The following is a 13,898-nucleotide window of genomic DNA, read 5'->3' as shown; positions in this document are numbered from 1 at the left end:
CAAGGCTCTGCAGGTTTTTAAAAGAATATTTTAAAGCAAGAGTTTAGGATCCTTCATAAGGGCTGCAGTTTCAGGAAGAAAGGGGGCAAATAGTAACCATCCTTTGTAGCTGATAGTTTGTTAATAATCACAACACTTGAAGTTTGTTTATGAAGATTTGCCTGTCTACATGTCAAAGTGTAGATTTGTGTTTGGATGTGTCACCTGAGTACACACCATCGCATTTAATTCTGACAGTCACACTGGCGTGGGATCTGAACTACTAATAGTGATGTGTCGGGGTCAGTGGTGAGTTTGCAGGTGGAGCCTGGGAACACGATGGTTTCTGCTGAAGCATCTGGCATGGGCTGTGGCGCCAGCTCAGATGCAGCAGACATGACCAGAGGGGCCTTTCCCTCCTCTCTGCCCAAGGTCTGGGGAACCCCCTTTTCCTGATTCAGGCCACCAAATGAAGACATAGCTGAGACTATGTTTCTACTCTAGCCTGTACACATTCTCTGCAGTGGGATTTTTTATTTAAGTTAAATTACCTTTTAAGGTGCTATCTCTTATGGAGAAAAATAATTTTCATTCTCCCTGGGAAAGGCTCCTGGGAGCCTCCTGGGTCCTTGCTGGAAAGGTAGGTCAGGGGACTTGGAGGACCAGCCCCTGAGGTCTGGGCTGGGGACGTCAGTCACTTTCCCTTAAGCTGTGCCCTTGGAGGGGAATAAAGATTGGACCTGCTGTGCAGGTCTCTGATGCTGACAATTCTCCCAGCCTGTGCCCCCTTGTGCCCCCACCCTGTGCACTCAATTGTACCTCCTTGTCGGGTCATCTCTCCTACCTGGAACCTCAAAGGTCAGATCTGGCTGAGCTCGGCGATGACTCAGTGCAGACCTCAGTGTGGCTTTGGAAAGTGGGCACCGCTTCCCTGAAACTCAGCCCCTAGAGTACAAGATCTCAGGTACCCACACCCCATGGCAGGAGCCAGCTCTGGTAGCCACGGTCAGAAGGTTTAAGTAACAGAACCTGTTGGTAGCAAAATCCAAAACAGAAAAGCTCCCTTTCTTAAGAAAAAACAAATTTAAACTCTCATGGTTGTTTGGTATTTTGTGATTGCCATTCTGTAATTTGGAGATTGCCAGGTAACTAAGAAAAAGATATATACAAAAAATATGTCTAGGGGCCTCCCTGGTGACGCAAGGGATTAATACACAACCTATGAAGCTATCTGCAGCCACTGCAGCACGTATTCGATCCCTGGCCAGCCAGGGAGCAACCCACATGGCGCAGCAGACCTCTCCTGACTACCCCGCTGCTCCCCTCAGCAGTGTACTTCAGTCAATCCGCCTGTTGTGTTCCCCACTCTGTCTCTGGTGAATCCTCTCACCCCACTCCACACCTCTGGCCTGTACCCCAGTTCTTGTATGCATAACTAAGTAAATCTTTAAAAAAAATATATGTCTACACAAAATAAGACCTTTTCAATATGTGTTCTGTTCTGCCAGCTCTGTAGTGCGAGCAAATGTCATACAATCAGGGGAAAAAAAGCATTTGAAGCCAAGTCATTTTGTACAACGAATATTAAAATTTATCTTAAAATGAAAACAATTTCTAGTCGGGTGTCTGATTATCATTCAAAGTAAAGTTGCAACTTCCAGGCACAATATAGTTGGGGCAGCTGTCCAGGTTGATCAGGTCAAAGTCCTGCTATGGAAGAAAAATGATTAGAGACTCTTTAAACTTAATTTTCCAATCTCCCCCCCCCACCCCCATATCCTTTAAAGTTACAGTTTTGTGTTCCCGTTACCGGTGTTGATACAGGGGGATTCTTTTTAAGATGACAATAAAGAATGATGTCTTTGGAATCTGTGTAGATTATGTTATTGTAACTGGGGACAATAGTTTTCATTAGCTGGCTTTTCAGAGACCCATATAAATTATTATCAGTATTATCAAGGAAGTTGTCTGTCATTTGGGTTTTTTTTAAAGCTTCCTTGCTTCCAGCCGTGTCGTCCTCATTATCCTTGGGGTGACTCAACCATGTGTCTGCTCTTTCCTTCCTGTCTTTGTGTGGAGATGTCTCAGCTGTCCAATGGGCAACTGACTGTGTTTCTGGAATGATTTTATTTTTCAGATGTCGAACTCTCTCAGGTTCGCCCAGACCAAAGAACTTTAAGAAGATTCATTTTATCAAGAATATGAGGCAACATGATACCAGGAATGGAAGGTATCACACTCACAAAAACTGTCCTTCCAGCTCCCCTGTTGTGGGAGGGGGTGGGTGCATAGGGAAGGGGAGGCAGAGGTGGACCAAACAGCCAGACCTCAGCAAAGCCAAGACCGTGCTGGTGAGATGAACAGGATTCATGTAACCTTCCCAAACAGACCATTTCTACCCCACGCCTATCAGAACTGTCCAGTGACGCCTGTAGACAATAACACGCCCTCGCTGTGACCACAGGCTCGATGAGATTATTAGACTAACCACAAACTGAATTTTTAATTGTTTTTAAACATATTTTTATAGAAAACTTGAACAACAAATAATTGAGGGCTTCCCCCCCCTCCCGCCCTGCTTTTTTGGCTGTGTGGGGTTTTGTTTTCTTCTTCCACTGGGGCTGTGTGCTCTGGTCAGTAAACAGCCCTCCAGATCTGCGCCTGAACTTGGTCTTGGCACTAGCTTTGATGACTCCCTTTAGGAGAGTAGAAAGACTTTGCCAACAGATTCTTCCTGGGCGCTGATTCAGATTCCTGGGCCTTCTGACATGTGGAGCACGTGTTTCTCCAGACCTTCACTGGCTCTTTTGGAAAGCACTGTTAAGTGAAAATTATCTTGGTTGAAATTTATGACTGTGATATTAAAACTCTCCTGGCAACACATGGATCAGAATCCTTGTTGCCAGCTTGCTATGACTGAATGGCCCAGTCCATTCCTGGCAGCAGTCAGCTGCACTGGGGACAGAGTTGCAAAGCCTCTTGGGTGCCCAACGCTCTGCATCCCTAGGGCAGCTCCTCCCCACTGACCTGGGACATGCACAGTGGTTTCCTTGAATGTGGGAGAGTTAGACACTGTCCCAGAGTGGTGGACTGGCCAAAAAGAGTTTGGGGGTGTAACTCCTTGTGATTGATAGAAGATCCCAGCCCCCACCCCCCTCCACTGGTTTAGTTCATACCTGATAAAAATTGACAAAAATGTCTTCAGTTAGCCTCATGGAATGAAAAAAAAACCAGCCTTGCTGTAACTTGGCTCAAAATTTGTTGTACAATCGACAGCATAGCACTAACAGTTTTTAAAGATGTCTTTTTCTGAGTTTATACCTATTTTCAAAATCTTCCTTGAACAGAAGACATAATTTCATATCTTTTCATTGGTTTCAGAGTAGCAAAGCCGAGCTCTCATCAGATAATTTTTATGTAGTCAGTGTCTATTCCTCTGTGCAGCACATAGTTGTCATCTGCCAGCGAGGACTCAGAATTTCTCTCTCTCACCCTTCCTCTTACTGTCACAATTATTGTGATTGATTTTACCACCATGAGATCCCTGCTTGCTAACCTCAAATCTTATTTATGTCATTTTTAGTATAATTATTCAGTAAATTACATTTGTATGTCTGTTCATTACCTCTTTAGCCATAAACTAAACATAGAAAGCCTTTAATTTCTAAATAAAAAATGACAAAGCCAAATGAGTGGGATTCCCCACCTCTTGATGCTCTGGAGGACACAAAGCCAGATAACTAGCCTGGTAGTGAGAGGATGTAGCTAAGGAAAGATTTGGTTGAGTGGGATCACCAGCTTACGTGACCAAACCTCCTTCCCCATCAGGCCCTTGACCCAGGAAGAACACAGAGAGGCCAGAGAGCGTGCAGTTGCTGATGGTTTTGCAGGGCAGTTTTCAGAGGGAACCACAAGAAACTCTTTGCTTATCTGAAGAGCTGAGAGCTGGGACTTAGGGCAGGAATGCCTCAGTCAGTTTGTTGTGGGAACTGCCTTCCACAAGCCAGTTGTATCTGTCCAGGTGAGAACTGCTTTTCCTGTGCCAGAGAAAGATGAAAGGGCTGAGGCTGCTTTCCCTCCCCACCCTGGTTTATTATCAAGGATGGATTGTTCTCAGATGAAAGAAGCCGGGAAGCTGCCAGGAAGGAAAAAAACGACGATTTCTGAGGTGACAGAAGGAAATGGAGGTCAAGAGCTAATGAATTGGAGGATGTGAGCGAGCCTTTGAGAAAGGAAAGAGAGTTGTCCCCCACTCCCTGCTGAGCACCAGGAGTGTGGTGTCCTGTGAGAGGGTGGCAGGGCCAGCAGTGGTGGGGAGAAGGGATCCTGGTAATGCTCCCAGGAGGGAAGACTGGGCTCTCTGTGTCCCCTCAGCAAGAACTGGAATTGTTCAACTCTGATTTGCCTCTCTGCGTTCAGGAGAATTGAGGCTTAGGGAGAAGCTGAAGGTGTTCATGAATGTGCTTGATGGTCAGGACTGAAAACAGAATGGCCTGAGGTGAAAAACCTGGGGAAGAGAGATAGAAGAAGAGCCGGCATAGCCAGGCCCCAGTGGATGTCCTCCCTGCTCCAGCCCCAATTTCTGTGCACTCACACCCTTGCCCAGACCCAGTCCCCCTAGCACAGACCTCTCAGACTGCAGGCTAGACCCAGGCCTGCCTGTTGTTCTGGAGCAGAAACCCTAGAGTGAGGGCTCCTGTGTTGTCAAGCCTCCTGATCCTGAGCACCAGGCAAAGGCATGGAGAAGGGCTTGGGACTCCAGTCTCAGCAATGACAAAATGGCTACTGTCGTTGGTCGTGCAGCGCCACTGACAAAACAGAGGGGAGTGTCTTTCAGGGGCGTCAGTCACTGACCTGACTATGAATGTTGAGCACAATTAGAGATAAAAAGGGGGGAAATATTAAAACTGAGAACCAATACAATAAAAGATGGTATTTGTTTGATTGACAAAAAAACAGAACAAACCCCCACTGTGCCTTCTGATCAGTAATATCAGGATCACTGCTCAGAAATTAACCTTGGGGATTTGGCAGGTTCTGTGTTTACTTACTTCATGCTTGACATCAGATGGAGCCCAACAGACAGGGGAAGCAGGAGTGAACACCTCCCAGAGCAGGTGTGGTTCCGGTGGAGACGCAGCCCACTTTAAGTACAAACCACACTTTCTGTCAGGAATCAGTGACTTCTGTGAGGCTAGCCCCAGAAACCTCAGGAGGCTTGTGTGTAGATGAAGTGCAGACAGTGAGGCTGGGGTGTTTCAGAGCCCTGCTGCAACCCTCAGAGCTGGAGCCAGGAAGCATGGAGCTGGGCACAGCGCAGACCCAGCAGTGGAGGCTTAAAGTCTGCCCTTAGAGCCAGACGGGCGCCTGAGTTCTTCCTGGTCCTGCTGAGTGTTTCCTCACAGGTAGCAGAGGCAGTGAGGGGAGCCCTGTGATCCATTTCTACTTCTGTATTAACACAAACACAGGCAGCTGATGGGGACGCCATGTTGGACTTGATAGCTAGAAAAGAAGGCAATGCTGGTGGACTTTAGGAAGATGAAACATGTGAAGTTCAGACTCAGAAGTGGATTCTTATGGCTGCAACCATATTGCCCAGGGGGATTATAAATTGCCCAAGGACTATCATAAGGTGATAATGGGTAACACTTACTGAGTGCTTACTGTGTGTTTTATTGCAGCAATTCAGCTCAGTGGGTCTTTGTTGAGTAAATTAGTGAAGAGAACTTTTAAATAAGTTTCAGTCTTTATAACTATGTCCTGAAGAATGGAAAGAACTTGAAAAAACAAATAATTTTTGAGAAAAAAAAAAAACCTGTTGAGAAAGGCATTGCTATTGTTATGTTAAGTGGAATAATTCCTCCCAAAGATGTCCATGTTGTATCCTCAGGATCTTTGAATGTGTTTGGTTACATGGCACAGGAGATGCAAATTTGCGGATAGAGTTTGGGGTGGCTAAAAAGCTGCCCTCAAAATAGGATTATCCTGGATTATCTGGATGGGACTGAAAGTATCTTCAGAAGTGGAAGAGGGAGGCAGAAGAGTCAGTGTCAGGTGATATGATGTGAGAAAGACTCAACTGTCCATTGCAGACCTTGAGATGGAGAAAGGGGCCACAAGCCAAGGAATGTGGCAGCCCCTGGAAACTGAAAAGGCAGGAAAACTGTTCTCCCTTAACACCTCCAGTTGGTTACCAGCCCTGCTAGCACCTTGCTTTTAGTTCCATGAGATCCATTTCAGATTTTGGATCTCCAGAATTATAAGATAATTCATGTTATTTTAAGCCACTAATGTTGTGGTACTTTGTTACCACAACCAAAGGAAACCTCATCCTAGCTTAAAAAGGAGGAAACTGGAGCACACAGCTGCAAAGGGGGGTGGACTCCAGATGCAAGCTTCAGATTCTAAAGCTCATTCTCATGATCGAAAGGAGGGTGGCTGATAAGAATCCTCACACTAAATGACAGCATGTCATGGTGAGTTCTGGGAAAACTGTTGAATTCTCATGTCATTGTATTAGTCATTAGCTAAAAGCTAATGACTAATAAAAGAATGGCTTGAGCAAACTTATAGAATGATGTACATCAGAGAAAAATCTAGAGTGAATGAAAGATTAATAAAAAGAAAAGATATTTGGCACCCTTGTACACTGCTGGCAGGAAATAAAATGTGCAGTCACTATGGAAAAGCAGTTTAGTAGTTTCTCAAAAATTAAACATAAAATTACTATATGGCAATTCCACTGCCTAAAAAAATTGAAAAGAGGAATTTAGATATTTGTACACCAATGTACATAGTAGCCTCATTCACAGTAGGCAAAAGGTAGAAACAACCAGAGTATCCATCAATGGATGAATGGATTCTGTTAACAAAATGCAGTGTAGACACGCAAAGGGATATTATGCAGACATAAAGAGGGAGTGAAGTATGATGTGTGTTGCAATATGTATGACCCTTGAAAACTGACTGAAATAAGCCAGGCACAAAGGTAAGATATTGCATGACTCCTTTTATAGAAAATCTAGAATAGGTAGATCCATACAGACAGAAAATACATTAGAGGTCACCAGAGGCCTGGGGAAGAGGGAATTGTTGCATAATGGGGGCGGGTTTTCACTTGGGGCAATGTAAGTTTTGAAAATAGTGGCGGTGTTTGCACGCCATCACGTATGTACTTAATGGCACTGAATTGTACTAAATATGGTTGCTCGGCATATTTTATGTTACATGTATTTTGCTGCAATAAAATAAAATGCCAGTGATGGCTTTTAAAACCATATTCGGAAAAGGGAGGGAAACGATGGTGAAATTCTTGGGGCTGATGGTATAGGGACAGAACTGATGTCAGCTGCTGAGCTAGTTTTAGCTTCAATACGTAGAACTGAAATGCAGACACTAAATAAAGCACTGAGCTGGGCACAGCGTAGGCTCTCGGAAGCGTTTGTGGAATAAATGAATGGAGAGGCCTTTTAAATGAGTTTCAGTTCTCAGGACAAGATCACAGGGAATGGAAAGAATTTAGAAATACAAATCATCTTTAAAACGGCAAGTGAAAAGACAGGCCAATATTGTCTTAAGAAAGTCAAAAAGAGACTGAGATGGTAGTGGAGGGTAAGTTCTAATAATCATAGAGCAGCAAGCCTGGAGCTGACTGTGGGCAGAGTTTGGGATGGGTTGTTAAATGAATGGTTGGTGTGCTTCAGAAAAGAGTGGAGGTTGCTAGCAGTCAGCGTAACTCCACTGAGAAAAAGTCCTATGACGTTAACTTCATCTCACTGGTAGAATTACTAGCTCAGGCAATCAGGCACTGCCTTCGACATGACATTTCTTGATTTCGGCAAATGTTAGGCTATTACTCAGTTCAGCATATCCCAGTGAATCGAATGGTGACAAGTTGGTTGGATGCAGCAGGAGACACTGCAGGCAGCTGAAATTTGTTAGCTTGCAGGGGAGTTTAGAAAGAATAACGCGAGGTTTCCCTTTGAGCATTATCTCCTCTGTGGAATGAAGGCCAGCAGCCTCCTCTCTGGCCATGTGGAAGATCAGAGCAGGAAGAGAAGGAGGATGTGTTACAGATGAGAACCAGGACTTGGTGACTTCAACACTGGGAACCCAAATTACCAAGATTAAACTTAACAGGGATAAATGCGAGGTCGGTCAACAATAATTAAAGTGCAGGCCACACTATAGGGAAGTGCATTCAGGGTGGACAGAACAACAACTGTAGAGTTGCTGAGGCTGGAATATACAGTACATAACTGAGGAACTGTAGGAAAGCCCCATAGTTGGAGTAGAGAGAAGAGAGGAGGAAGAAATGAGCCCTGAAAAGTTCAGGGAGAGTCAATGGTGACGACACGACATCTGCTTTTGTTATAGTGATATGGGAGCCATGAGGGTGCTGAGCAGAGGGCTGACACGATCTAGCCTGGAGCAGGAGCTCTGCAGGTGTTTTGGTAACCTTGTTCTTATAGAAGATTAGAGGGTGTGGTGTACTGTCTTCTGAAAGTGAATTTATTTTGATATGTAGTTCAAAAATGACCCATAGTCATTTTTAAAACTCACAAGTGTTGGAGCAAACTTTCTGTCACAAAAGAGAGGTGCCCAATGGCCCCATGCCCCAACATCTGGAAGGTCCTTGATCAGGGTGACTGGCAAGTGGGAGCTGCCTCTTAGTAGAAGAGCCGGTCCCTGTAGCTCTCATGGTTACTTCACCTGGGTCATCAGAATGGCAGATGAAAATTCGGACCCTGAAGACTGAAGGCCAGCCAGTGGCCTCTCAAGACGTGTGTGCCTGGTGACACTCACGGTCCCATTGAGAAAGTGCCTTTCCCGTTGAGCCTTCTAACTCTTAAGACTCAAAAACATTTGTCTCAGTGATAAAAGACAAGCGCCCTCCTTTCAAATGGGAGCTGCTCTCCCTCAGACATGCAGCTTGTGGGCATTCTCTGGCATCCTTTTGAAGTCATCTGGTTTCCCAACATCTGCGTTACACCAAGTGATGGCCGCCATGTGCACTAGAAGTCCTTACCGCCTGGGTCTGCTTTGAGAATCATTTCATTCTGCGCAAGCAGAGAACTGTTCTTTGCTGTGAGTGCCTGGACTAGCTTGTCCCTCAGGAGGAATTTTCAAAGAGATTTAAAAGGATTTGAGATGGGAATAGATAAAAAACAGTAAGCTAGAGTGCTGGCTCTTTGAAGTGTGAACTCAGTAGGAAAACAAAACAAAAATATATAAAAGATTTTAGCACCTTTTATCTACTTTTTAAAATAAGTTGGCAAATGTGCAGTAACTGAATTCACGTTGTGGACTTTCCTTTTAATACTGAAAGCTTTAGAGGGAACGGGGGGGATGGGTAGCAACTAAATTAAGACCTTGTTTGTGATCTCATCAGCTCCAAGCTGTGAACCTAGTTTAGTTAGTTGGAGAAAGTGGCATGTTTCAAAAAATAAACACAGCTAGTTACCACCTCTGGATTGGCCTTCTTTAAAGAAGAAAACTGTCATTGCCTTTTCTGAGGCTCCCTACATCTGCTCCCCCTGAGCAGGCACTTCCCCTCTTAGAATTTTCGTTCCTCACTAAAAGACTAGAAACACCATCACCTTCCAGCAGCAGGAGGCTGGCAGGGAAGCTTCGGCATTAGTAACAGCATCAGTGTCTACAACCAATTGTCAGTGACACCTCAGTCTTGAGGGACAGTGAGTGGGAAGACTGGACTGAGACTTCTAGAATGCCAAGACCTCACTAAGACTTCTTCTCATGTCATCCAGAGCTGCTCTCTAATATAACTGATCCACGTCCTTTGCTTCCCTCTGGTACTGAGAATGGGAAGAGAGGAGCTGGCTAGTAGGCCCCCCCTCCCCCACTGGGAGCTCTGGCTACTTATGCCTTGGAGCTGGGGGGCGAGCAAGGAGGGGTGGTCAGCACTGCATACTAGGTTTTATGAAGGTGTTATTCTTTGTACCTCTTTTAAAAAGCATGGAGGTTGTGCTGGCTTCCTCTGTGACTCTGCACGCAACTTTTCAGAGAAATAATTTGCAGTCATAAGCAACTGCTCAGTGCTTTGTGCATGTGGGGGTGTACACTGCTGGAAAGCTGTGGCCTACAAGTATGTATCACTGCTTTTCAACCAGCTTGATTTATAGAGTATAAAAATGAGGAAAGAATTAGGGGTTAGGATTGGACAGAACCTTCACTTGGTGATTCTGTTTCAATTCTCTCCTTAGCCAGCAACCTGGGAGCCTGGGGGGAGACCAGTCCTTGTTCTCAGTGGTATGCAGTGATCCCAGGAGAAAGTCATAGTTACAGAGGGTAGCAGTGCAGGGCTGGGGGTCACGTGTGGCCTGACATGTAAGAGCAGGTAGGAGAGGACTCAAGGGCTCAAGAGGGGACTTCCTAGTTTCTGTGACACTGCACTTGACTTGTCTCCTTCTTAACTCCCCGAATTGTGCCCCTCAAAATCCAGATGTTGAAGTCCTAACCCTTAGGACATTAGTATGTGACCCATCCTTTCCTGGAAATAGAGTCATTGTAGATGTAACTGGTTAAGGTGAGGTCGTATTGAATTAAGGAGGACCCTAGATCTAATACAACTAGCACCATAAGAGGTACAAATTTGGAGACAGACTCGCGCATAGGGAGCCTGTTGAGTGAAAGGTGGCGTTCTGTTGCCCCAAACCAAGGAGCTGCCAGAAGCAAAAAGAGAGGCCCAGATCCTGAGCCGGAGCCTTCATCAGAGGGAGCAGGGCTCTGTCAACACCTTGAGCTTGAACTGCTGGCCTCCACAACTGGAGACAGTCCATTTCTTTCTGTCACTTTTCAGCATACAATGCTCTGTTATGGCAACCCCCAGCAGACTCTTACACCCCCTTCTCACCTCTTTATGCCCTTCGCTGCAGGTCCTCTCTCCCAGCCCTTCCTCTTCTCTTTCCAGCCCCTGTCACTGGGGAAGCTCATCGATCCCACTGCTTCAGTCACCAGCCCCATCTTACCTACTCCCAGCCTCCCAAGGGCCAGGACAGATCTCTCACGGGCTCAGGAGACCTTCTGGAGCTGACCTGCACCTCCCATGCCGTCTGTTTCTACCAGCCCTTCTGTCACATGCCGCCTTCAGTTGTGCTGAGTTATTTACAGTAACTAGGTGGCTAAGGGGAGAGGTTAGTTAATGTTGGAAGAAATGTCCACAAAAATTACATATAGGGGCCTCCCTAGTGCCACAGGGGTTAAAGACAGCTCTGTCGGGCTATCGCCAGCCACGGCAGCATGAGTTCGATCCCCAGCCGGCCAGGGAGCAACCCACATGGCACAGCAGACCTCTCCTGTCTCGCCGGCTCCGCTGCTCCCCTCAGCAGTTGTTTCATTAGATCTGCCTGTTCTGCTCCCCACACTGGTGAATCCTCTCACCCCCTGAACCTCTGGCTTATACCCCAGTTCTTGTATGCACAAATAATTAAGTCTTAAAAAAAAAAAAAGAAAATTACATGTAGTTTAAACATTGTGCTTTTAAGGCATGTTGGTGATCATTCACTCAGTAGTTTTTTGTTTTGATGCCAGGCCTTTCTTTGCCTACAGACCTACTGATTGGAGCCTGTCTCTGGCATCAGTCTATCATCATTCCCACCCATTGCTGTTGTGTGCAGACTGGACTTCTTTAAAGGATTCAAGAATTCAAGTGCAAAGTTTTTTGGGAGTTTTGCAATATTTCCCTATGATTTATAGTTGTCTTGCTTGACTATTCAACTGCATTTTTTTTTAGTGACTTGCCTTGTTTGAATTCTTTTTTTTAAATACTCAGTGTTGTTTATTTTTTAATAGATGTACCACTTCCCTCAATTTTTATTCATATTTTATCATGTAGTCTTGAATGAATAAGGACAAGTAACTGTCAAACAGGTTGGGGACATCCATGCAAGCCAGTCTCAAGAAGTGTACAACTCAGTGTTGGTACAATCAGTCTGAGCTTTAAATTTGCCATGGGTGTTGATGAGAGTGATTTGCAGAGGGGAGTGGAGACCCTGATGGGTCAGGCAAGTGGAGGTGAGCAAAGGCACTTAGATCTTTTACTCTTTCTCCTTCCAGCTTTGGCTCACTCCAGTTCCTCCATACCCAAGCATGACTTCTCCTTCTATCCTGAACACCACTTGTCTCTCAGCTCTCAGTTTACCAGTCATTTCCTTTTGGAAGCCCACCTTGCATTTCTCAGGCTAGGTCGCTGTTCCTTCAGTGTGCTTTATAGCGCCCTCTACTGCCCTATCAGGGAATTCACATCCCTGTGTGAACCTCTCCCACCCAACCATAAGCTTTGTAAAGATGGATCCCTTCCTTGTCTGTGTCCTTCAAAAACTCCCCACACCCCCACAATGTCTGGTAGAGAGTTAGTGCTCAGAAATATTTGTGGAATAGAAGAGGGGAGGAAGATCATGTCGCTTGCTTCTCAGAAATCTTCCACTACTCCCTACCCACTCCAGTGCATACAAGTGTGACTTCACACATCCCTGTATTGGGCCGGGTTTCCCTGAATGCTGGACTCCACATTCCCTGTCCTTACCTGTTGGAATCCCACTCCTCTAGTGCTCCACCCAGCTCTCAAGCACCTGCCCCACCTTGGGCTCAGGCTTCTGGGTCCCTATCTTCTGCAGCTCTCTGAACTAGAACATCATCTCTTCACCCGCTGATGCAGCTTAAGGACACAGAGGACCTCCCTCCCAGATTCCAGCTGAGTAGCACTGCAAGAAAGTGACTGAATGCAGCTGTATTCACTTTCTAGGGCTGCCCTACAAAGGACCACAACCTGGGTCCCTTACAGCAACCAAAATGCACCCTCTCTCAGTTGTAGGGCCAGAAGTTAGAAATCCAAGTACCGACTGGGCTATATACCCACTAAGGACTTTAGGGAAGGATTATTCCTTGCCTCTCCTACCTCCTGGTGGTGGTCAGTGGTCCTTGGTGTTCTTGAGTTCTGGCCTCATCACTCTAGTCCCTGCCTCTCGTCACATGGTGTCTTCCCTCTGCGTGCGTCTGGGCATGTCCAGATAGCTTCATTAAATCCAGTTGTTGGAGCTGAGGCCACCCCAATTCAGTATGACCTCATCCTTACTTGATTACATCTACAAAGTCTGTATTTCCAAGTAAGGCCACACACATGCACAGGTACAGGGGATAGAAATACAACATGTTTTAGGGGGAGCAAAATTTAACCGACACCACCAGCATTGTTAAGCATTTTCTGTCTTGCTTTCTGAGCATGCAGGGAGTGAAGTACAGCATGGAAATGTGTTTCACGTGTGTTCCAGTATCTCATTTGGGTCCTCAACACTCCCAGGTTCTGGACACCCCTGAGTTGTGTTCATGCACCCTTATATTCACCCACCACTGTGATTTTCTTTTCTCTAAATGTTGAAGTTGGTCGCTTGTTTTTATGTCCTCAAGAAAATATTTCTGTTACAATGAGATATTCCATCTAGAAGAGATAGAACCGTATCACATCCAATAGGGACTCACCAGGGTTCTGGAACTCTAACAAGCAGCCAAATATTGGCATAAGGGAAAGCTTAAGAACCTTGGATGGCATTAGATATTGCCTGATCAGACATTGTTGGCAATGGGCTGAGCAGTTGAAAGCAGATGAAATGAAGGTGATCTTGGTGCTCTGTCCATATCTCCTGGCCATTCTGAACTCTAGGATCTTACATGCAAACAAGTACAAAAATGAAATAGATGAAGAAGGTTAGGGTTCCAGATGCAGAACACTCTTGATGCTTCCTGGAAAGGTTTGGAAGACATTGTGTATCCAAAGGGACCCTATCCATGTGAGCAGCAGCCCTGGGGAGTTTTTTCCTTTGCTAATTTTTTTTTTCCCCCTCTCTGGCAGATGTTAGTATGGAAATGTGATCTTTAATTCCTTAAAGACCCATCTCCCTGGA

General features: G+C 45.5%; 1 protein-coding gene across 1 annotated transcript in view; it reads left to right on the top strand.

Annotated features, from left to right (window-relative positions):
• CABLES1 (Cdk5 and Abl enzyme substrate 1) overlaps positions 1-13,898 on the top strand; it is a 98,342-nt gene that overhangs the window by 43,164 nt on the left and 41,280 nt on the right. The window contains exon 3 of the mRNA XM_037508740.2: positions 2,117-2,209. Within this exon, the coding sequence (XP_037364637.1) occupies positions 2,117-2,209 (93 nt within the window). The remainder of the gene's footprint in view (positions 1-2,116; positions 2,210-13,898) is intronic.

This window comes from Talpa occidentalis, unplaced genomic scaffold (genome assembly GCF_014898055.3).
Source record: "Talpa occidentalis isolate TD23 unplaced genomic scaffold, MPIMG_talOcc4v2.1 talOcc4.13, whole genome shotgun sequence".
NCBI lineage: Eukaryota > Metazoa > Chordata > Mammalia > Eulipotyphla > Talpidae > Talpa > Talpa occidentalis.
This window is presented reverse-complemented; position numbering and strand designations above follow the sequence as displayed.